This window comes from Taeniopygia guttata, chromosome 12, assembly GCF_048771995.1.
Source record: "Taeniopygia guttata chromosome 12, bTaeGut7.mat, whole genome shotgun sequence".
Taxonomy (NCBI): domain Eukaryota; kingdom Metazoa; phylum Chordata; class Aves; order Passeriformes; family Estrildidae; genus Taeniopygia; species Taeniopygia guttata.
This window is the reverse complement of record NC_133037.1, coordinates 8,727,307-8,749,423: the sequence shown is the minus strand read 5'-3', so window position 1 is coordinate 8,749,423 and position 22,117 is coordinate 8,727,307. Positions and strand designations below refer to the sequence as shown.

Sequence of the window (22,117 nt, the reverse complement as noted above, 5' to 3'; positions counted from 1 at the left end):
TCAGGGGCAAAAGCCAAACCAGCATTACAGAACTCAGCTGAGATCACAGCCAGTGGGAAAACAAAAGCTATCACACAGAAATCTGTAATTAATATCCTGTTCAGTTTTTACTAGGGAAAAAATATTTCAGCCACTGTGTTCAGAACTGTGTTCACAATTTGTCTTAATATCACAAAAAAAAAAGAGAAGGGATCATCATCACTGACAAACATTGCAGAGAAAACGGCTTCCATACCAAACTTACCATGCTTGCATTTGGAACATTGCTGAAAAAGAAGAGACAAGAGGCATTTGGTTAGCAGAAAGTGTGGGAAAAAATTCCACTTAGAACAAGGGAGGTTTGACGTGTTCAGGGAATTACTCACCATGTGATTGCAGCCTCCGTTCTTTTCAATACAGATATTACACTTGGGACACTGAGGAAACAGACACAATTGTTAGATCCAACTCTAGCAGCCTTCTGAAGAATGACAGCACTTGTGTGATTATTCCTTTCTGCCTTTTTTTCTTAAAAATATGCATTCATGTATGAGAAACATTCTTATATGGGAATATTAGCATTTATACCCTACTTCCCACCAGTTCCTGACAGCTCCACTTAAAAGACTCCAGAAAGGCAAAGTCAGGAAGTTGCAATGCAGCACTGGACTGTTAGCTTAAGAAAACAAATGTACTGTTGTTATTCCATGTAAAACTGAAGGTCTTGCTGAGTTACCACTCTGCAGTTACTCAGGCACAGGGACACAATTAGTTTCTGTATGACACTGTATCACAGCTATTTTGGCTACAGATAATTGTCACTATTACCCTACCTTCAGCAGCCACTAACAAATGACATCTCAGCTACGTGCAGGGAATCTGCCTAACCACAGGAGAGCTGCACACCCCCACTCCACAGATACCCTGGAATGTTCAGATATATTTTTTGGGCTGCATAGGTAAAAAGGAGGAAGTGAGTTTTGCTACTTCGTATACATTTTCATGTCAGGCAAAATATATGCCAGGACAGTGCTCAATGAAATAGAATCTTATTTCTACAAACAAGCATTGCAGAAACAATATCATCACCATGCTGACACCTTCTCCAGAGAAGGAAGGGAACTTGAAATCTCTGGTCCATCTAAGTACCTCCTTTCCAAACATAACTGAAGCTTGCAGCTAATCACCACTGTTACAACTGCCACTGACCGTGGCAGCACAAATGTAGCCAAGAACTGTTTTGAAGGCCACAAAATGCCCAAAAGACATTAAAAGTTCTAATCTCTAATTGGATAAAGCTAATTTAGAGGATAAAGATAATATATTTATACAACAATTCTACAGTAGGTTGGCTAGCATGCACAATATATAATACTATTTCTTTGTCTTGGGTCTAAGCTTAGTTGAAGTACTCCAATGTCTAATTTACAGACTTCAGCTACCCCATTTGCAGTCTTTGCCAAATCAAGACATTTTCCCTCGCCCTCCAGTTCACGGTACTGCACAATGTTTTTCAGGTTTAAAGACCACTGATGTCTTACTTGGTACTGACTTTGCATTTATGACAGCCTCTCCTTCCATTTTAAATACATCTCAACTGATCATTTCAAAGTGCCCACAATTCTTTTGCCTGTGGGAGGACAGCACACTTGGCAGTCAAAGACATTCACACCAGGTCTGGAATAAGGACCACCAGGTCCTTACTGCAGGAGGGCAGCTGAGCCTCCCACACAAAGCATTCACAAGGCATTCAGTTGAGTTATATCATTGCCATAGGGATGCAATTAGCTCACACATGACAGTAGCTTCTGACAGAAGCTTCTTGACAGTCCCTAGGGAGCTGTGAGGATTTGTAGTTTACAAAAGAGAAGAACACAATGCTATGTGTATATAGAATTATATCCTGGTTTTCAGGCAGGGCTAGAGGACAAGAAATAACATGCAGGTGCCTCTCCTTACATCTTTAGTGTGAGCACTGATGTAGTTGGCTGTTTCAGAGTCATCTGCACACTTGGTGAGCCATTTCCGAATGGTAGCGCAGTCTGTGGGTGCGTGGTACATCTGCCGACACTTAAAGCTTAAAAGAGGGGAGAAGAAAAGGAAAAAAACATATCAATTTCTACGGAAATGACTCAAGGATTGAGGTCTTCCTGACCAAAATCTGGGGGCCCAGTAAGGGATGGAAATGCTCTTGTGTGTTAGTAGAGTGTCAAGACCGAAACTGAACTCCAGTTCCCCCTTCTTCTTGTACAAAAGCCAGAGTGAGGATGGAAGTAACCCAGGCCTGACAAATCACGTGTCTGAGGGCTGACGTGTCCCTTCCTAGAGCCCACCTATGTCTCCTCTAACATGACTGCAGAGTTTTGGGGTGGACCAGGCACTTACAAGTAGCCTGACTCCAGTGGCAGATATCAGGCACCTATATTAGCAGGACTTGCAACCCCAGGTGAGTAAGGGCTATTTGCATGGAGATACCAGAAAGCTGGGTCTCTAAACTGGGAGTAAAATGTTTCTAATAAACTTAAAAACTCAACTCCAGCAGATAACAAGAAGTTATGATCCATGATTACTACTAGAATCTATATTAATCACTGTGTCTTTAGGAAAATTTTCAACCTAGCCAAAATGTGAGAATGGTAGATTTGTAACCTCTTGGTTACTTAAGCTGTGCTCCCTGGTTGTCAGAACACCCAAATTCCCAGGAGTTTAGGAAGCAAGGGGACTCTGACCACCTGCAGAAGTCAGATCACAAGTGTCCAATTACTCAGGCTAACTCAAGTTACAAACAACTCCCGCAAAGTATTTCAGATACTTCTTCTACACACCAAAACTGTTGGCAAGCAAAAAGATTGGCTCTAAGGACAGCATACACTTTCCCTGTGATCTGTAACCTTCTCTGTTTCTTACCAGAAGACCTCATTGCAACGATTGCACTGCACTCGCCGGGCTTTTGGCTCTTGTACCTGTATGACCATAGGGCAATCTGCACCAGGACACAGCTGCAGCTGGTAATGGCTCTGTGGACACAGCAAAGGAGGATGATCAGCAGTGGCTGCAGGAGACCATTATCTGTTCAACTTTAACCATTCCTATCCTCAAAAACATACAAAGAAGTTATTTTGTATTAAAAATGAGCGGAAAATGTCACCAGGTCTTGCCTATCAGAGCAGATCCTGCATTTCCTAGTATGGAAGAGGTTTGTTAGTTAGAGCTTCTCTAGAACAGGGAATTCAAATGGATGGTTACAAACTAAGCATAACAAACAAAACCCCACAAAGACAGTAAACAAACTATTTCACTTCATTTGAGCTCTTTCCCCATCTTCTCTTTATCTCCCAGAAGCTATTCAGCTGCTTTCCTGCGGTGGCCATTTCTTCCCAAAGGGTCTCTTATTGAGAAGAGGTGACACCAAGCTTTCATATTGCTTTGCTGCTTTTTTAGCGCTCCCTGTCTGTTCCCAGTTATCAGAATACCCCTGCATATTAACCTTAACAACTGCTAATTTAATTTCAAGAAAGCTCACATAAAATGTAATTGAGCAAGCCAATTCAGCTGGACTACCCTAAGTTGAGGGACCTATTTTTCTGAAGCTAAAAATATTTACGTAAGAACAAGAAGGACTAGAATAATCAGATTGAAGTTTTGAAATTCTCAGCTGCAACACTCTGAGAATTCTGAAGCACCAGCCAAGGAGTCAGTGGATGACCTTACAGCAGAATTTACTTTGGCAACCTGCTAGAGCATTTTGTCAGTGAGGCTGTCCTACAGAAGCAGCCACATCATGCCTATTGAGGACAATTTTGCTGCAGTTACTGCAGTTCTAATCAAAAATGCAAGACACTTCATATAAAATTTCTGCAAGTCATTGACCCACGGTATTTTAAAACGGAAAAAATCTACTACCTCCACATAGTCCCTGAAGAGGTAGCGCCTGTATTTGTCTTTCAGCTCTTCACTAGGCAGCAATGGAAACACAAAGTCTTCTGGTGTCCGGAGTAGACAGTCCTGAGCCATGCAGGACACCCCTGAGAAGAGAAAGCAACAAAGCAACATCTTAGAACAGTGCAGCTTATGGTAAGGGGTGAATGCACAGAGAGTATTCAACACAGTTTCCTTGGTGCCATCTGTTGTTGTGGCAAGAGGGATAAAACGGTGAAACAAATCAGGGCTGCAGAAAAGCTAAAGCCCAATTGTCTTCACCAAAAGATGACAGGGCACATGTGCATCCAGGACCAGTGAGTGCTTCAACCAGTATTCACAAGGTCAGATACTTAAATTAGAAAATTACATGTTACTGCCATGCCAACATGAAAGAGAGGCTTGGAAAAGCCCAAAGCAACTCTGGCAACTACTGGCTTCTCCCCAACACAAAGGGAACAGATGTTTGCATCCACAAGCACTCTAAGGGCATTGCAACAGTAGATCATCAGAGATGCAAATTCTTGTCAACAGATTTGCAGTTTCTAACTTGTTACAGTCATGCTCTTGACTCATCAGAATGGCCAGTGGGGCAAATACAAACCCAGCACCACATCCACCTTGAACTCACCGACTCCAACACCATCCTTGACGAGCACTGTACAGTGCTGCTCCCAGCAGCTGCGACAGAACTGGTGCTGACAAGCCAGGGAGAGCAAGTTCTCCTTCCGGACAAACTGCATGCACACTGCGCAGTGGTGGGAGGAATGTACCATTGCCTGGGGGAGAAACAAATCAGCAGTGCAGTGAAAGCATTCCAGACCTCCCAGAGCATTTTCTGCTCACCCACAGACACCTGCATCTCCCTCACTGCGACAATGGCCTCCATGGAGGTCCAGGCCAGAACAGGTTCATAAGCAGCTGGTGTGCTAAGGTGCTGCACTGCCCCAAACAGTCAGTCCTTCTCAAGAACCTCACAGAGCACAAGCTGACAGTCACTGATGAGTTTCTGCATCTCCTCTAGTGCTGCCCAGAACTCCCCTTTACTTTTCTGGTTCTTACTCTCACCTTGTTGGAAATGTATCATTGTGTTAGTCCTTCCCTGGATTTACTGATATTCTTTGCTAGCTGAGCCAGACTATCTCCAGGCTCTGGAGAGCAGCTGTCACTGCAAACAGACTCAGCAATGCCCTTTTACCAGACAGTAATTTAGGGTAATGGAAGACACAATTGTAGGGTGTCTATACAGAGAGGAAAGGGAATTCACAAACTATCCCCTCCCATCTCTTACCTTCTACCTATGCTACATTTGGCAAAACAGACATCTTCCCTTCAGCTGTAAAGGATTAAGAGGTTTTGTTTCAAATCATGCAGAACTGCTATTGCTTCACCAAACCACTGAAAGTAGTCTGGTTCCAAACCACTGAAAGTAGTCTGGTTCCCCCTATGTAGTGCAGAACTGATCCCCAGACAACAGATCAGCCTTCAACACATCTCTGCTCACCCCTGGGACCTGCAGAACTAGGTCTAGCCCAGCATCATCAAAACCATGGCTCTACAAAGCTGTCAGCTGCAGTTTATGTTCCAGTCTTTCCTTTCACAGAGAAGTCATATAATCACTTTGGATCCACTTTGCTACTCGTGGAGAAGCTGGTTTTGTAGTATGTATAGAAGTTTGCCTCGAGCATTGTTTTGGGTTGCCACATTGGGTGAAAAAGATTCCTATACCACTTTCTATCTCCTTGGAGTAAAATATAAAGTTATTGTAAATTAAAGCTGGGAAAGTGCTCAGTCCAAACCCAGGACCCTGACTGAAATAACGTGCCAGTGATCTTCACCTTGCCTGCCAAGGAGGTTGGAATGGCCCATTGCAGGGGGAATACTCAAGTGACAGCTGACACAAGCCTTGGATAAATCTTGAAATACACAGACTAATTTGCAGTTATGTCAAATAAAAAAGACTTTTTTTCTGGACTTTAGGCAGATGATTTGAGCCCATGAAGCTTACACTTCTGTCAGCTTAGCTTTTTCACTATCTGCTAGTTACAAGAGAGCTCAGATGATAAATCAGGCTTTTAAGATCTCCTCTTCCCCACAACCCTCAGTGCTTCCCAGACGCAGTATTTTATCATTCATAATCTGACACATGGCAATGTGTTCCTAAGGTAATTCTGCATTGTACCAAGACACCCACTGTGAATGAAATCTATAAACATGCAACAGGAAGTTTCTATTTAAAGGGAGGGGAAAGTATCTGAAGATCTGTGTAGCCCTGGCTACAAAAAACAAGTTGTTGGTTCAAATATCAGCACTGACTGACTCAACAGCAACACAACTCACTAGGAGATGTAGCTTAAGCATCCCTGAGCTGAGGAGTGCAAATAGATAAAAAAGGATAAAAAAGGTTAAAGAAAAGACAAAAAAATGTTAAAAATCTGTTCCAGATACAGACAAGCTCTGCTCACTCTGTGCAGCCAGAACTTCCTTTCAGTGTCTTTTTACAGAGACCAGAATCAGAAGAGGCAGCCAAGCCCATGCACTCTGCTCCTTCCATTGTCTGCCATCACTTGTGCCAAAAAAATGATCCTAATGTTCTTGAAGTAAGTAATTCTTGAACACTACCTGCAAGCCAACAGCAAAGCTGGTATTTATATATTAGAGACCTCTTGAATGCATTCTCATTTCAGAAGTAAACCCAGCAATGAATCAGGGTGTCAGAGCAGAGTTTGCAAAGGGTTAACATTGGGCAGAGGATGCCATTAGTAATGCAATCCCCCAGGAGGGGGGTCAGAGGTGTCTGCCAAGGGAACAGACGGGATAGTTCACATACTTACATGTTTGGATGAGGTGGGCTGAACTCGAGCTTCTACTAGCAACTGGGCAGCATTAGACTTGTGCCTGAAAGGGCAATTGAAGAATGATCAAATCAAGTTCTGAATATATTTTGCTTAGTTAAATTGATCCTTCTTGCCTGAATAAACGGTTGTCTCTGTGCAAATAGTAGGGTAGGTTTCAACAAGGAAAGTGGAAATGTCTCCTGTGTGAGCTCCCCTCAACAAAACTTTATGAGAGTTCATTCAGAACCAGAAATACTACTTTTCCTGGTAATGGATTAACACTTCCTTTATACATCTTGATGAGTATTTTTCTACAACTATCTCCCTCCCCTGAAAAATTATTTTTAATCTAAGATTTTCCATCCACACTCCTAGAGGAGTCCTAAGCCACTGTCCACAATAACACACAACAGTGAGGCTCCAAACTGTCTTCCTATTCCTCTGTAAAATTAGGCTGTCGTGCTTAAGTCTCACTTTAACTCCACACTATTGTCTAGTTAAGTAATTACTCTGTGACAGATTATCACCCTTTAGGCATATGAAGCTGTCTATCAGCAGCCATAGAATTAAACACATTTTGCTGTTTGTGATTTCCTTTGCAGATGAATGTTTATATCTCACTGAATTCAGAAAGAGCAGCATCACTGTTGTGGCCTTGCTGTAAGTACTCCCTCCTCACCAGCACTTCTTAGTTGTACAAGTGAGCTTTCTTTGACGATGTCATTTTGTACCAAGAGAGAAGTTTGAGGACTAGATCAACAGGAGAGTAATTTGCAAATTCATCACTTTAGAAGTAAACCCTTCCCCAGATTTCCTTTTAAGTCTCATCAGTTAACCTGCAGGATTGCCCTGAGCTGCTATGCAGGAATCTCGCCCTCCTTGAACCCCAGAGAAAAGCTTTCACAGGATACAGAGTAACCAAGGAGGCAGCAGCATCCATAGAGAGGATGCATTTTCCATACCTTCTCTGGATGAAGTTGCTGGCTACAGGGCCAAAAATGTCTGGGCAGAATGAGTCAAGCTGATATGCTCTCTATTTTCAGACAATGTTCAGTTCTGAGCCAGTACTCTGTGGTGGGGCTGCCAGCCAGCCGTGCCTCCCAATGCACTTCCCGCATATGATGTTTGGGCCGAGGCCGAACCCTCTTTTTGAAGTCACTTGGAGGGCTTTGTTACAGTGACACTGGCCAAACAAGGGAGCTGCAGTGCTCAGCTCTCTCACTTTATTTCCTTCTGCTCTCCAAATGCTGGCCAGCTTGGGAAAAAGCATCACTTAATGTCAAAAGGAACAAAAACTTCAGCATGGATGTACTACTAAAGACTACCTCAGTATAGGGTCAGTGCTCCTTTATGATTTATGGCTCCTGTGTTCAAAGCAGAACATACATTATCTTTATGTCTATTAAATAAATATAGATGCAGCACTCTCAATCTGCTATCTCAAAATTTAATATATATCTATCTAGAGGGTTCCTAGCATAACAGTAATTCCTAAACTGAAAGACATTTACCACTACTACTCTCTCCCTGTTTCAAAATTTCTTACAGGCAGTGCAGCCTCAACAAATCAGTAGCTTTCTTCTGCTCCCTAAAATGGACTGTGTGTCCTGCTTAAAGGTCCAAAGACACTTGCCAAAAATACCAACGGAGCACCCTGAGCATTTCTGCAAAGCCAGGGGGGAAGCAATAAGCATAGATGAGATAAGACTATTTACACTTACCTTTCCAAAATCTCTGAGATTTGCCAGTGGAAACTAACTAATACTAGCTTTGCAACAGCATGTGATACCTAGGTGGAAATAAAAGGAAAAAAAAAAGGTCAAATTTCGCACATTTTGAAGCCACACCTCTGCTTAGTAGTACGATTTTCATATAAAAATTGTACAATCTCAGTACAATATCCCAGTGATAATCAATTCACATTAAATTATTAGCCATGATGCCCACAGCCAGCAACATCTGCAATACAAAAGCTGGAATGAAGCACGGGCGTACCAAAAACTAACTCATGTACTTTGTTACAATAGCACAGAGAGGAAGGAATCAGGAATGCACTGGATTAGCTTAACTGCTCATGGAAGCCCCACATCCAGTCCTGACTGTCACCACCACTCCAGAGGGCCACGCTAGACTGCAAAAATAGTCTAGTCCTCACCAAAAATGCAAAATAGGAACCCCAGGGCAGACAGATACCCCTTACTGAGGTGGAGAAGCAGCAACAGGCTGCAAATGCAGGGAAACTGTAACAGCAAAGGGTACAGAGAAAATACAAAACATTTTGTCAGCCCTTCCCTGTAGAGAAGAAAGTTACACGCTGGAGTGGAGAGGAAGATAGAAAACTACTGTGACAGGACCTGTTCCATGCAGAGCTGCTTGCATTACGTGGACTCTTGGCAAACACCAGCACAATCCATGCTAGCCTGAGCACCATCAGAGTACAGCAACATGACATTTAAAGTCGTGCTACAAGGGTACGAGCAAACAAGTTCTCCTTCAATTTATGTATTAGTTTACTTCAGAAGAAAACAGACTTCTCTGCTTGCACAAAAAGACTCCTACCCACCAAGACGACAGATATCTGCTAAGCTGATAGACCTTCACCCTGCTTCTCAACCCATTCAGGTCCTAGAGTTCAAACAAAGCAGGTGTCCTCCAAACAGACCCTTTCCAGGGGAATTCAGAGGGCTGACAATGCCTGTCTTCTCACTGCTATTTGTGTTAGGAAGCTCCTGGGCAAGTTCAGTGTCTGCACATTCTGCATTCTCACCCTCTGACACCAAAAGGCTCTGCCTCCTGCTCTCCAAGGTCAGCTATCACCAAGGCATCTCTCTGCTTTGCTCACAGAAAACAACTCCTTCTGTTCTAGCTGCAGGAAAAGTTGCTTTTTTTTCTTCTAGAGGAGCTGTCAGTCCCAATCACTGGCTGAAATGCCACAGACCTTCCTGAACCCTGCTACAGGTGAATTATAGGATGTGATGTAGTAGAGCACACCAACACAATCTTGGAAGGAAAAACAAGCAATGGTAACTCCTACAAAAAACAGTCAGGCTCTGCACACCTAGAAGCAGTACATTCATTACTCTCCTATGTCAGCCCTGCTGAAGAGGTGCAGTTTCACAACACAGCTGACCTATTGCTGCCACATGATACTGCCCAGATCCTGCACTGGCATTTTTCAGTGCTGGACAGTTGGGTCAGTGAATTAAACCAGGGCAACACCAACGCACAAAGCAGATGTGGTGCTTAATCGACTCTTATCCATCCCTACATTCTGATGTGTCCACTTTGTTGGCCACTAAGAAATCCCACTAACATAAGAGCAATTTTCAATATACAAATAACCCTTTTTCTAGGAGAACCAAAGCATTTAGCTCATGCTGTGCATGATCTTGCACGTCACCTTCCTTAACTTTAGCAGCAATGTGATGTGACCCTCTGAAAACAAAGGCTGCCAGGCAGCACTGCCCTCCCTCCCAGCACAGAAGTCTGTGATTAGATGGAGCGTGGCACACAGGGCTGCTGCTGCCAACACACACAGTCTGCATGGAAGAAGTGACACTGCCAGCCTGGGATGGGTTGTTATCTTAAGCCCCCAGCCTGGCAGACCCAGACAGACACCTCTGACTTGTCTGTACAAGGAAAACATCTGCATTTGAGACTGTAAAACAAACAAGCACCAGGAATGTGGTCTCTACAAGACTGGCTTCCTACAAATGCAAACCACATGCTAATGAATCATTCTTTAGCAGTAATGAAACAATTTCTCAGTAGCAGTAAGGAAGAACTGACAGAAGAAAACAAACTGCTGGACTTAAATGGGAAGCTGATTTGAGTATTTTTCTGTTGGATTTTCAGAGCCTGAGGTACAGCATTTGTTGCAGCATCAACATTCAATGGAGTTATTTGTTCCCTGAGGAGAAGTCAAGTACATTCAAGACTGAAGATGTATGGATAGAGAAAGACAAATACCAGCAGACATTTCTGAAATCTAGCAAACTATCATAACACAATCAAATGCTTTTGAGCCAAATTATATGTCAGGCAAAATGTGGAATTAATGTTCCAGAAGGATGCCAGATTAAGAGATCTAGAAGGGTAACAAAGCTTCTGTGACTATTCCTATTCAACTACAAGCAGTGACTGGATCAGCTGTAGTGATAATTTTAGTATTTTCATCATAAAAGCACACAAGAATACAAAGCACACAAGAATACAAAGCACACAAGAATATAAAAAAAAATTCAATTAATAAAGCCTGATCCATGACATTAGACCACTTTCATAAAAGCCCTGAAGCAGAAAAAATTTTGGTATTACCTGATCAGAGTGCATGTGATCTTGCAAAACAGAAGTCCCACAATCAGACAGTTGCAGCTACAAATGCACAGTGCCCTTGGCACAGAAGTACCAGTTCTTACAGATTAAAGATAGGCAACATTCAAACTGTAAGAAAGAGGGATGGGAGAGGAGCAAACAACTGATGATGCTGGGGCTGTGCCTGCTGAGTGGAGTCTCACCACATGCTATGTCCTGCTCGCAGAGAGCAAGGCTGGGAATTCAGAAGAATTTACAAACGCAAATATCATCAGGGGCCAACACTACTGAGGAGATTCCAGAAAACAAGCATGAGAAGAAAAACAAATGTTTAACTAGAGCCTGCTTCTATTGATTAGCAGCACTCCCCAGCCTCTCTTCAATGACTGTATACTCACAATGACTGAATGATTGTACCAAGTCAGCCAGTTCTTCCACAATAATACCCCAGAACAGTTGAAATATTTCTTTGTAAGCATGAGCAAAAACATGCTAAACACAGAAAAATACCATTGCAATCAGAAGTTTGGTCCATGTGTACATATTCATTATCTTACAGTACTGAAGAAGCAACGTACAGCTGATACTGCTGGCACACTGTCCAATGAAGCATTTCCTTGACAGTCAGAAGTTTCACCCAATGAAGTATCTCAAACTTACAAAACACTTCAGAAAGAGCACTGATTCAGTCTCCTCTCAGTCACTGGGTGCTACAAGATCTCAGGAATTTACTTGCTTTGTCTCAGACAAAAAAACACATTGAAAAAAATTATGCCTCTGATAAATTGTCTGTTTTGTTTTAACTTTCCTATTCTCATTTCAGAGTCCTAAGAACCAAAAAAGGCAGTAACACAGCCCATTTGGTGTCTTGCTGGCAGCAGCTTCTTTCAGTGAAATACTTCTACAGATCCCAGTGCAAAGGGGAATGCTTATTCTGTATGTTGCACTATTTCAGTATTTGCCTGCAACCCATCAATTATGCCAGTGCTTCTATATAGCCTGACTTCTCCTAAGCTACTTTATCTGGGATTAAATTTATTAAACTGAAAGCAATATTCATGCTAATTTTTTTTTCCTTTCCTCAGTCTCATTTCTCCACCACCAGCTTAAAACTTTAATATCAAAGATATAACCAGTCCAAATCTGAACCTGGAAAACTTCTGACTAAAGACCAGACTTCCTTCTCCAAGATGTGGCAGCAAAGCTAAACAGACAGAATCTCATCCAATCTGCCATTTCCAGCTTTATTTTAAAACAGGTAATTTATCACCTCCAAAGCCTCTTCCAAACTTCCACCAGTTTAACTCTGACTTATGGAGGGCTGCTGTTTGCCAGGAATGGGCACCAAATGTTGATCAGTGCACTGGAAAAGGGGCACAGTGCTTATGCACAGAGCAAGGGTGCCAACAGGAAGCTGCTCTGCATAAGGAAAAGACTCTACAGGAGCCATAAAAAAATTCTGAAGATTTTATATAGTGCTGAACAAAATCAGATTCTGAAAGTGGAACAAAATCATAATGCCACTGCATCAAACACAAATGTATCCATTTTCTGGAAGAGTGCACAATTTTTTTTTCATTATTATTTCCATCTCCGTTTATCTTCTAGCTTCTTTAGTCTCCAAGATAAGCAAAATTCTCACACTTTTGAAGTGTGAAAGAGAGTCTGGCACTATTTAGGATCAGACAATATCAAAAGAGTTTGCAAAGAATCTCTGCAGCTCCCTTGCTGTGTTCAGAGGGCTCTAAAACAATTGTCTCAACTTGCTTCCTCAGATAAGCCAAGGTGTTTGGAGAGCTGATGTTTCATCTCCTTACAGCAGAAAATCTTTTCAACCATGTCACCTTGACAATTGCTAATTCAGACAGAAATGTTTCCTAAAAGCTAAAAAAACCACCATCTTTTGCAGAGCTTGTATTCTACAGAAATTGCTCAAGCATATTTATATCACATGCACATCTCATGAGTTCATTTCACTTTTCTCAAAGGGAAGGCCTATTTTTTGGAGGTGCATTTCAATCCTCATTTTTGCAGAGATATGGTATCAGGAATTTAAAACAACGATCATCACATGATTCTTAAAGAGATTCAATTCAGATAGAGTCTGGTTGGAGCTGACATCCCACGGCTTTGCACCAAGCTGACAATTCCTGTTAGATCAGAATTGCACTGAAATGTCTGCTCAAGAAGAACACAAATCTAGCATAAAGAAATGTAGTTTTCGTTTCTTTTATTTTTCCTAATCAAAGGTTTTTATACAAAGAGATTTAAACAAATAGGATTAATCTTGAGAAGCATTTGTTTTAATCCACAAATAGTTTTTGTTAGTTCTACAATGAAAGGATGAACTTCAAAAGATATAAGTTTGTGTGTTGCATCCAAACCTCTAAAAACACACTAAAATTCTTTACAACAGGAAAGGCACACAGAGCAAAAGCCTCTGAAATAGTTTGTGTTGGTGAGAAACTATGGCAAAATAGAGACTGAGCTGAGCTGGCAGTAGAGTAACACCCTAGAAAGAAACCATAATTTGTATTGAGTAATTTCACTGAAGAAAAAAATCCCTTCAGCTTTACTTCAGTATGCTGAGGTAAGGAAAGTAAACCACAGATGGAAAAAAATTCATTTTATACTTGTTTTTCTTGTAGAAATTGGATCTGACTCCCTCCATGCCCCACTGGAAAAATTATGTGACTGCCCTGTTTTTACTGGAGGGTTTCTCAGAAAACTGCAGAAGTATCAAGAATTAAGAAAAGGCAACCCAAAGTTTTTTTTTGGACCATACTTTGTTCTTTTATCTACCTCAAACTTCCAATATGTAATCCTAGTAGAAAACTCATGAGGTTGCAGGGGCTTGAGATATGATTCACATCATCTGCCATAAACATGCCAAGTGTTCAAAGTCTTGTAAGCAAAATCTTTCATATCTATTATGGGTTTCTGAGCATAAGAAGATTGCTTTCAAAATTGAACTCAAATTAATTTCATATAAAAGGAAAATCAGACAGTCTTAAAACAAAAACATATATACTGATTTTTTTTTACTTGTGTTCAGGCAAATTTTTTTTTAAGTGAAAAAACCTTTAGGTTTCATGCAAAGGATAGATTACGATTTGTCTGACATTTCAGGCCCTCTCCTGATTACGGACTGCAGGTAAGAAATGCCAGTTAAGAGACTGTAGCTGCACTCTCAATACCATGGAAAGGTTTTGTGAAACAGCACTTCATAAGCTCTGCTTCATCACAGGTTTTAATCTGTACCCTGTCACTCACCTTCTGGCATGCAGAGACCTGGTGCCAGCCTGCAAGATTAGAAGCATATTTAGGAGGCAGACTGCAGTTTGGGAATGACAAACACTGCTGGTGTTACACCATGGCTGTGAAGCTGTCAGTGAATAACCTAGTTGGCCACATGCTGAAGAAAGGGGAGCTGGGGTTAAATTCTAGCTCTTTCCCCACATTTACACATGGCTTTAATCCATCTGCTCTCCTACACAAGGACAGCAACAATTTGAGCTGCAGCTGCCAACAAACAGGATCAGTAGGACTCAGCTAGGAAATCTCAACATACGTATTTCTCAAGCTGTTAGGCTATTCTTCCTGAGGAAATTCAGAAATAAATATTAAAAGAACAGAAACATTTAAGCAAGCTGGTATGCCAGAAGGCATTATTACAAAACAGCTATGAGATCCCTTCCTTGAAAGATTTAGAGCAAAAGAAATGCAGCAAGAAAGCTGTAAGACAGCACATGGATATAAGATTGACATGAGACTCCCCAGCTGTCCTCCCTGCAGTTATTCCTCCCAAAGCAACACGGTGTGAGAACACCAGTGCCCAGCTCTGTGCTCCCTGAATGCTGCCAACACCCAGCAAGCAACACACCCCACTGCACAGCCTCTCCTGAGGTGCTCTCCCAGCAAAATCCAGCAAGAGTGGACAATTCCTTCTGCTTGACAGAGAGGATTCAGAAGGTGCACAGGGAAGAAGCAAAGGTCTGGTAATAACCTGAACCCACATAATTGTGACCAGTGGCTCAGGACACTGGGCAGCCAACCCTAAACTGGGAGCACTGGTGTGTGCACACAGCCTCAGTGGAGCAGGGATTAGGTAACTTTGCAGTGAGTAATCCCTGCTCAGGCCCAAATAATACAGTCTTTCATTCAACAGCCCCAGCTCTAAGGGCATTTTACTTTTGTTATACAAAGATGAAGAGGAAGAACATCTGCTTTGCACAACGTTTCACTGGGCACAACACAGCTTGTTTCTGATGCACCATCCTTAATAGGCACAGCAGCACAAATTTGGAAAAGTGTTCAGCTGCTTCATGCCACTCCTGTGATCATAATGTCCAGCTGTAAGCTTGAACACGAAACAGTTACTGAAAGATTGTTTTGGCATTTTTATTGACTTGTCTTGCCTCTACCTCCCACCAAGATCACACTCATCAACAGCTGTGAACGGATTATTTTGCTTACTGCAGTCATACTGGCTGTGAGATACATTTAAGGTGTGAATCACAAAGAAATGTGTGGGCTATAATCACCCTCCACATTTGTGGCTCATTTTTTCAGTCAAGAATTTCAGCAGTCCTGGGCAATAGGTAACAAAATTGTTTCTTCTCTCCTCAAATGACTCCAGGAAAGTGTCACAAGGTTGTAAAGTCTGGGCTCTCCAGCCAGTTCTCTTATTCTGCTGACCAGAAGTTACAAAAACAATAAATTTTTTAAAAAACAAAAATATTTTTATGAGCCAAAACAAAACACACTGAAGAGAGTTACATTGAAGTTAGACACACTCATGTCCTTTTGATGCTACTGAAGTACAGGTATTGTAACCACAATTTCTGCATTGCAGAACTCCCAGGATCTTTCTGTTCAGGAACAAAAAAGCGGTAAAGGACAAAGGTATGTCTCAAACACGAGTGCTCCTAAGGGTTACAGCTTCAGACTGGATGCCCCACATAATGTTGGTTTGGTGTTAAAATACAGAACACAATGTAGACATAAACCTGCACATTCTGACTGATCCAAGGGTTTAGGAGTACTTGGAAACAGTGTGTTATCTTTGCCTAACAGCACCACAGAGGTTCTGTGAAAAAGTCAAATTTGCCTATCGGGTCCTGCCATTTATAAAAAAATACATTTAAATATTTTCTGCTTACTAATGTTGGTGTTTATGGACTTCAACTTTGAACATAAATTTTTGAAACTGCTCTTATGTATGTGCATTTTAATACTTCAAGGGCCTTTAATCCCTCTCCTGCATCTGAGGTACCCAGGCACAGCAAGCCTTTAACAGTGTCATTGTACATTGCAGGAAGTTCCATGAAGTCATTATGGCATTGAAAGGATGGCACTGCAGGTTGGTTCAGATAAGCAGCACTCCATAGCACATTCTGGGCCATGGTTTGAGCAGCAATACAGCAGGGCACACACACACCCCACAGTCCTGACATGTGGCTCTTTCCAGACCTTGTGGTTGTAGAGACAGGCTCCTTCAGGGAGGGCTGCTCACACAGGCTGCCAGGCCCCACACACATGACCCGGGTCTGCTGGAGATGGTATTTCCAGAGGAGCACTGCCAGCTCTCACCCAGCAGCTCTACAAACTAACTGCTCTGTGTCAGCGCAATTTGAGTGTGTGGAGCAGCCTCAGAGGGCTGTGTTTTCACCAGTAAAAACTACTCTGGTTCCATGAAAAGATGCAACATCAGTTTGGTGAGCCAGAATATATGAAAAACTGGTTTATCTCTGAAAGAGCAGTAGAGGTAACATAGATTAACGGAATCATGTCATGATATCAAACACTTTTTGAATCTACCAAGATTTACTCTTCAAGGGACAGAGCTAAAAACACCCACATCACAAGCTGTAATCTCAGGAAGCACAGGAAGTAAGCTTTTTGCTCTCTGATAAAAATTAGCAAATCACTCAAATTAGCGAAGTGAAAAGTATAAGTTCTTCAGTCTTACAATTTCTTTGGTTTTAGTGGAAAGACATCAGTTCCACTTGCCTGTAGGACCACATGACTATCTTCTCGTGCTAGCTTGCATATGCAGAAAGATCACAGCTTCCTCATGACTGACAATCAGCTAACACCTAATGTCAAGGTAATTTCTTTTCATAAATTCTAATTGCAATTGTTTTATCTAGTGGTTTATTAAAAACAAAATGTAACACTAGAAAAATCCACTTCATCACTGAAACAGAGAAACCATTGCCAATTATTTGAAACATTACAGATACTCCAGACATGTATGGAGACCCTCAGCAGAGCCAGGAGGCATAATTAACAAACAAAAACAATGTGACATCATCATACACTTAACTGCTTGCCAGTGACAGGCTCAGCTTTGTTTGTACAACTGCTGAGTATCACACTGTTTGCATGTACTGATAAGCCACTCCAGGACCCACAATCACTCAATGACAACTGACAGAGTTATCTAGAAAGCAAAGTTACTACTATACCATTTTAATTCATTATTTTTGAAAGATATTGTCTCTTACATTTGTTTCTTAAAAATAACTGCTGCGAATTCATTTGCTGGTCTGCAGGCAATACAGGCTACTCTGCTGTTGAGAGCAGTGTCCTTCACGAGTGTTGACTGTGGTCAAGTGACCTTTTGAGGAATTAGAAGTGACCTGCTTCAATTCACAGGCCTTTTGGTCAGAGAAGCACAGTTTTGGGTATTCATTCGATATTTTCTTCTGGTATGTTTCAACAGAGATAGCCTGTCCTAATTTTAGTCAGGGTATTAACAGAAGCTCCCTCAGATCTTCATTTTAACAGCACTAACCAAGGAGCAAAGATTTCCTCTTCTTTTTCCTTGAAAGCCCATGAAATCAGAGTTCACACTAAAACCAAAATTAAGGAGAAACTTTCAGAGTAACACTTATTAAATCTCTCTAGCTTCTGTATGGCTCTGGAATAACCACTAATGTAGTTGCAAGCCTGTCACAGAGCACACCTGATTTAGTCTACTGCTGCCTTGTTTGCACTAATGTTTCTATTCAGATTTCCCCACCTGACAAAAAGCAAGTCAGAAGATTTTGAGGCAAAACTTTCCTACAACAGTAAGATATACAAGGACATACATTTACCTACATGCAGGGTCTTATGCTTTTATCAGACTTCAGATTTAAACTGAGTATTGTTTCTAATTGGGGTAAACAAAACACAAGCATTTTGTTTAAGAGTGTTTCTCTTCAATGTTGCAAGAAAACTTTTAAACATGCACAAGATGTTCACACCTGACCTGACATTAACCTGCCACTGCAAGGTTTGCTCAGTTCAGTGCCTTCAGCAAGAATGAGAACAAGGTCAGCTATAACTCATGGGGAATGCAAACAGCCAAGAAGGTTTCCAAAGACCACTCTTTACCACAAGGCTTTAAAATAAAATAGGAATTTAACAATCAGTCTGAAATAGGTGAGCAAAACAGTTTGAAAAACAAACATTGAGGTTAATGAGCAGAGCAAATGAAATACTATCTATTTAAACTGTTATTAGCCACTAACAGCATATATAGCAAATATGAAGCTGTAAAGCTCTGAAATTCTGTTTCTGGTCTTTAAAGTGTGTAGACAACATGTCACAAAGAAAAAAGCCACCCAATACACATGTATGTGCCCTGGAGTTTAACCTTCAGAAAGTGAATCACCTAATGAGAATAGACAGTGGTAGAACATTCCAACACAGCTTTAAGCCCATTCATTGCATTTATTTTTTATTTGCTTTAGGGAATTGTGTTAATCTATTAATCTGTGATAGTAAATCACTCAGATACCAAGTCATCCATTGGCTTCAACATTGTACCTCCTGAAGATAATCTTTGATTTACCTTCAGCTTTCCCCTGTTGGGGCAACCACTCTGCCTTAAATGCAAGCTAATGCTGAAAAAGCACCATGTAATCAGTATCTATCATAAAGGAGTAAAGGAAATGAAATAAAAATTAACTAGATGTTCCAGAAGAACAATTATCACTATCCAAGGAAACTTGAGACACTGTGAAAGATAGTTTTAAAAAGAAAAAGCAGTTTTTACAGCTCAAGCAAATTAATAGAAAAGAAGTTAATACAATACTTTTAAAAAGTCGACCCCTGTTTACTCATATCATTAAGTCCATTGAAAATAGTTATGATAAATAGTTCAGCATGCTCCATTCCATTTCTTTCTTCTCTGTGCTTGCTAATTCAATACTAATTCTTTCTATTCTGTTTTGTCTCAAAACTAGCAAAATCACAAGTTTCCTTGGAGGGGAGAGAGTGTTGTTGAAGAATTGTAAGCAAGTATGCCAGGAAGCAAATGCTGCAGATACACAAGAGATATCCAGTAAAAGTGCAACTGTGGGACTATCGTTGCTGGAGAAAATAGAGTTAATGTGGCACTTGAAGGGCTAAAGCCTGCGTGTGTGGCTTACAAGATCACATCATTCCAAACTGCTACTCAAATTCAATTTCATCTTCTTATGCACAAACCAAAGTGTGTAGCACTTAATTTTAACAGTAAATAAGCAGGCATATTCTTGATATTTAAACAAAAATCTAGATTTTCTTTCCTTGGGTACTATTTGGGATAAGATTTGAGCTAGCAGGTTGGTATAGTCCGAGCAACTATAACATATGCTCAATGAGACCTTCAGAACTCCTGAAAATTTTATTTTAACACTGGAAGCCTGATTTTAAGGACTAAAAGTATTGCTTTCTGTAATTTAATTCAGGAGAACAATATGACAGGAGTCACCTTTTAGGAGTGTGTTCCATTTGAAGGCAGAAAATAAGGCACAGAATAGCTGTTCTAAATCTTAATTGCTAAGAATCAAAAGCAACTGGCAGCTGGATCAGAAGTGCTGACCAACTATTCTCATTTGTACATTTCTGTTGCCTCCAGTTTCTGACAATCTGTAGGGAACTGCAGCCATTCATTCAGAGCTCAGAATACACATTTTGAAGTAATTACAGAGACAAGTTTAAGAGCAAGAAAAAGTATAACTTAATTTTCTGAGGTGGTAAATGCTGGGAACAAGCACAACAGATGGCAAAATCACCGAGCTATGGATGCCTTTTAAAGCCTGTTGTTTATGGTTCATAGTCCTCATGCGTTATGGTTATACTCTTTCTGCAGGACATCGATGTGCAAATAAAGATCAAGAAATCCCTCTCATTTTTAAAATTAGATTTGATTCAGACTGAATGAATTGGAATTAAAACCTACCCAACACAGTTTTTTTACATGCTGCAGTCATCACTTGTCCTGCTTTCAGGGGCAGCTCCAGAGAAGAGCAAGCATTAGAAGACCTGGTCTATTACAAAGTAGATGCAGCAGTAATTTCAACCCAGCATCCACATCTAGAGCTTAGGAAACTCTGCTTTCCTCTAGCCTGCCTCCTCTTTTGACTGACACTACAATAATCAGTTACAAAAAGAGAAAGAAGTCATCACAAAAGTCTTATTGAGCATAATACCATGGAGTGTGATTTTTCTGTGATGAATTAAGTCACACTTGCTCCAAGAGGTGGCAAGTTCACTGTACTTCAATTGCTGCCACTGCAACAGCAGGGTTGGTAACTGGCATGACAGCTGATCTGTCTTTCAAAGTCCATAATTATTCTCTCAGAATCAACCAAGAGAAGTGTTTTTGTTAGAATTACAGTTTTAGCATGTCTTCCTATTTGTCAGTTATCTTCTCAAACATAGGTGTACCAAACTGCACCATTTATGGTTTGATTTGTTTCTTTTCTATATACCCTCTTTGCATTGTATTAATGCAGTTATAACTCAGGCATTTTGGTCATGAAGCTCAGCTCTGTAAAAAAAAAAATCAGCATTCAGAAAGGAAGATTTTTCAGGCCCCAGTATGTAACAATTGTAAACCTTTGAGTCAGTTTCAAACAAGGGACCTTCAATAATGCTCCTCCAACCCCCCATAACAGCAATGTTGTCAGAGCTTTCATTAGAACTGTATTCTCAGCGTTTGCCTGTTCAGCCACAGACTTGTCTTACACCTGTGTGAATGCAGAAACCTTTCCTCACCTTTAACGTGGCAGCCAAGCTGGCCATGTGTTCATTGAGAGTGCTCTCCGACTCCTTGTAAGTCAAGCAGGTGAACTGATATTCCTCTGGGTCAAAGGCATCTGCTCCCTGCTGCTCCACGTCGTTAGCTACCCCATCATAATAATCCTCAATATCCCCAGGATCCTCATCCTCTTCCTCCTCCTCGCAATTAGGGTCATAATCCTCTTCATTGCTGTCAGAGCCCTGGCTGTTCATGTCCACGGACATCTTAATGCCCTGCCAAACTGCAGACCAGGAAAGCAAGTGCAGCTTCTTTTTTTTCCTCCAAACTTTATCGTTCTTTTGATTTCATCTGAGTTCTGTCTCCTAAGGGAGGAAAAACAATTTTTTCTGTGCCTAAGGAATTGTAAGAGGTGCCACGTCAACAACAAATAGGTGATCAAGCAGCCAGGAACAGACCAACCCAACGGCCCAGTAAAGAGGATTCTGCTGTGCATGTCCCTGGTTTGGATCCGTTGTGACTCTTGCACCTCCAAAGCCAAGGCTGCTCTTACAGGACAGGTCCAAATCCTTGGAGAGTGGGTTATTACACTGCATCCTAGTTCCCAGTGCAGGCCCCGTGACTTCTGACATTTGGAAACTGGCTGCATAACCTTCTCTACAGATCTTCTCAGAGAAAAAAACTGAATTTATGACAAAGTTCTTTATCAACAGCATCCTATCTATTTAATTAACAGGAAAAACACAAACCCCTTACCTATGGCAATATTAGCTAGAAAGCCAACCTGTGATATCCTGTACAACCTGTGATATTCTGTACCAAACCATACTGGTTCAGAACCACAGACATTAAGTGGGACTTAGGAAAATAAGACCAGCAAACAGATCTCTCACATGCACACAATTTAACAGTCTTCAATAGCATCTCAAAATAAATTGTGAAGCTAGTTCATCCCTCTAAATTGGTTCTACTGGATGTAATGTGGCTTGGACCTTCATCTGAAGCGGGAAATAAAAATTATTATTTATTGCCTCCTCAGTATATACTTCTT

The 22,117-nt window shown here is 41.2% G+C and overlaps 1 protein-coding gene across 4 annotated transcripts in view; it reads right to left on the bottom strand.

The window, feature by feature from the left end:
• Window positions 1-22,117, bottom strand: part of ARIH2 (ariadne RBR E3 ubiquitin protein ligase 2) — a 33,316-nt gene that overhangs the window by 8,023 nt on the left and 3,176 nt on the right. For 3 of the 4 annotated variants that reach the window (XM_030282954.4, XM_072934758.1, XM_041718747.2), the window contains 9 exons: window positions 21,084-21,431; window positions 8,456-8,523; window positions 6,732-6,795; window positions 4,529-4,676; window positions 3,883-4,004; window positions 2,887-2,996; window positions 1,939-2,056; window positions 366-416; window positions 245-266 (listed from right to left, as the gene is read on the bottom strand). In XM_030282954.4, coding sequence (XP_030138814.1) covers window positions 245-266; window positions 366-416; window positions 1,939-2,056; window positions 2,887-2,996; window positions 3,883-4,004; window positions 4,529-4,676; window positions 6,732-6,795; window positions 8,456-8,523; window positions 21,084-21,332 — 952 coding nt within the window. In that variant the 5' untranslated portion in view covers window positions 21,333-21,431. The remainder of the gene's footprint in view (window positions 1-244; window positions 267-365; window positions 417-1,938; window positions 2,057-2,886; window positions 2,997-3,882; window positions 4,005-4,528; window positions 4,677-6,731; window positions 6,796-8,455; window positions 8,524-21,083; window positions 21,432-22,117) is intronic. The other variant, XM_030282957.4, reaches the window with a different exon arrangement.